The sequence below is a fragment of the Nestor notabilis genome, unplaced genomic scaffold, assembly GCF_000696875.1.
Source record: "Nestor notabilis isolate BGI_N333 unplaced genomic scaffold, ASM69687v1 scaffold16545, whole genome shotgun sequence".
Lineage (NCBI taxonomy): Eukaryota > Metazoa > Chordata > Aves > Psittaciformes > Psittacidae > Nestor > Nestor notabilis.
The window spans coordinates 1,734-4,521 of NW_009929033.1; the positions used below are offsets into that span (position 1 = coordinate 1,734).

The 2,788-nt window shown below is 53.6% G+C and overlaps 1 protein-coding gene across 1 annotated transcript in view; it reads left to right on the plus strand.

Annotated features, from left to right (window-relative positions):
• Positions 1-2,788, plus strand: part of AKAP8L (A kinase (PRKA) anchor protein 8-like) — a gene marked incomplete at its 5' end in the record, with an annotated part of 9,036 nt that overhangs the window by 1,219 nt on the left and 5,029 nt on the right. Inside the window, 2 exons of the mRNA XM_010014806.1 lie at positions 1,377-1,839; positions 2,400-2,523. Of these exons, the coding sequence (XP_010013108.1) occupies positions 1,377-1,839; positions 2,400-2,523 (587 nt within the window). The remainder of the gene's footprint in view (positions 1-1,376; positions 1,840-2,399; positions 2,524-2,788) is intronic.

Consider the following 2,788-nt stretch of genomic DNA (forward strand, 5'->3'; position numbering starts at 1 on the left):
CAGGAGGATGGAGCGAGGAGGGTGCTGGTCTCTGCTCCCAAGGAACAAGGGATGGCACAAGAGGAAACAGCCTCAAGCTGCTCCAGGGGAGGTTTAGATGGAGACTGGGAGCAATTCCTTGCCCAGAGGGTGCTCAGGCCTTGGAACAGGCTGGAAGTGTGCCCAACCTGGTCAGCTGAGGCCCTTGGTGCCACGGGTTAGTGGTGGCCTTGGAGCGCTGGGGAACGCTTGGAGCTTAAAGGTGGTTGATCCCATGATCCTGCCTTTTCCAGCAGCCTGGTTGGGAGCAAGGACACAGCGGAGCCTCCAACCTCAGCTGCTGAAGAACCTTTGCTCTTTTTGGGGGAGGGGGGTGTTAAAGCATTTTGGTCCTTCTGGAGGAAATGGGTGCTCGAGGGTGGCCTCGGGGCTCCCCTGTGCTTGAAGCTTCCTCCACCAGTGGAGCTTTGAGGCTCTGTCACCACCCCCTGTTGCTCCGTGGCCTGTCCCCTGTCAAGTGACATCTGTTCATTGCAAACTACACCCACAATTCGGGGTTTCCTGGGGGTTTGGGTGAGTTTTGTGGGGTTTCGGTAAGTTTGGGTGGGTTCGGTAGCATTTTGGTGGGGTTTGGTCAGGTTTTGATGGCTTTTTGGTGAGTTTTAGTGGGTTTTGTTGGCTTCTGATGGGTTTGGGTGGATTTTGGTGGGTTTGGTAGCTTTTTGGTGGGTTTTGTTAGTTTTTGGTGGGGTTTGGTAGCTTTTTGGTGGGTTTTATTAGTTTTTGGTGAGTTTTGGTGAGGTTTGGTAGCTTTTTGATGGGTTTTGTTTGTTTTTGGTGAGTTTTGGTGGGGTTTGGTAGCATTTTGGTGGGGTTTGTTAGTTTTTGGTGAGTTTTGGTGGGGTTTGGTAGTGTTTTGGTGAGGTTTGGTGAGGTTTGGTAGCTTTTTGATGGGGTTTGTTAATTTTTGGTAGGGTTTGGTAGCTTTTTGGTGGGTTTTGTTAGTTTTTGGTGGGGTTTGGTACCATTTTGGCGGGTTTTGTTAGTTTTTACTGGGGTTTGGTAGCCTTTTGGTGGGTTTTGTTAGTTTTTACTGGGGGTTGGTAGCCTTTTGGTGGGTTTTGTTAGTTTTTAGTGTGGTTCGGTACCATTTTGGTGGGTTTTGTTAGTTTTTGGTGGGGTTTGGTACCATTTTGGTGGGTTTTGTTAGTTTTTGGTGGGGTTCGGTAGCATTTTGGTGGGGTTTGTTAGTTTTTGCTGGGGTTCGGTAGCATTTTGGTGGGGTTTGTTAGTTTTTGGTGGGGTTTGGTACCATTGTGGTGGGTTTGGTGGGTTCCGATGGTGGTTTGGTGGGTTCCTGCTCCCCTCAGCCCCATCCTCAGTGGTGCCTCTTGCAGGTACGACTCCTTCGACTCCTACGACTCGAGGTCCTCCGCGAACGACCGCGACATGTATCGACCCGGCTACGAGTACGGCGAAGCCGAGCACGACCCCGACGGCTCCTACGAGGGTCCTTACGACAACTTCTACGGGAATCGCCGGGATCAGTTCCAGAGCAGAGCTCGGGATAACTTTGGGCAGCGGGGCCAGAACTGGGGGCGGGACAACCGCAACAACAGGCCCTTGGCATCGGCGTATCCCGGGCGGATGAGCGGACAGTGGAATGACGCTCCGCAGTCGATGGGATCCCGGGGGCCCCACGGTTCCTCCAGGCTTCCTTCCCTCTTCTCCCACAACATTATCCCAGAACTCAGCATGTTCCAAGGGATGCGAGGCTTCCCGGGGAACATGCGCTACGGAGGAGGGATGATGAAGCAGCGGATGAGGAGGAACTGGAAAATGTGGGATTCGGATTTTAAAGTAAGTACTTGTGTCATCTCCTCCTTCCCGTTCAACTCGACATTCCCAACAGCTCCAGGTGTCCTCCAACACTCTGGGAAGTGATAATTCCATGTGTTTTGGCTTCGTGGGGTGTTATCTCCTAAGCAGAAGGAGGAGGTTGCGCTCGGTTGATTCAACGTGGGGTGTTTTCATTCTAAAATCCTTGTTTCCTGAAGATAGGAAGAACGTCGCAGCCATTCCTGGCTTCAGCTCCCGCATTATGGGATGGAGGGGTGCTGGGTTATATGGCTGAGAACATTGGGGTTGCAGAAGCTGCGTGGAGAGCTCAGAGCAGCTTCCAGGGGCTGAAGGGGGCTGCAGGGATGTGGAGAAGGACCTTCAGCAGTGACAGGACAAGGGGTGATGGGCTCAAACTGCAGCAGGGAAGTTCAGGTGGGAGATAAGGAAGTTCTTCCCTGGGAGGGTGCTGGGACACTGGGATGGGTTGAATGGAGAAGCTGTGGCTACCCCATCCCTGGCAGTGTTCAAGGCCAGGCTGGAGCAACCTGCTCCCTCTTCTCCTTCCTCTTGTCTCCCAGCCCCAGAAGAAGAAGCTCAAGAAGGATCCCAGCGTGAAGAAGAGGAAGCTCACGAACAGCTCCGATGATCCCGACAACAAAGCGGCCAAGACGGACGGCTCCGAGAACTCCGACTCGGACAACGGTAGAAGCTGAGCAGCTTCCTGGGGCTGGGCAACTGCCCTGGGCTTCGTTTCCAGCAGAGCCTTTGGGATTTGGCCTGGATTTCACGTGGTGGCAAAGCTGTTGGTGGCCATCTGGAGAAGAGGGGGCTCAGGGGGCACCTGATCGCTCTCTACAACTGCCTGATGGAGCCAGGAGGGGGCTGGTCTCTGTTCCCAAGGAACAAGGGATGGGGAGGTTTAGATGGATACTGGGAGCAATTCCTTGCCCAGAGGGTGCTAAGGACT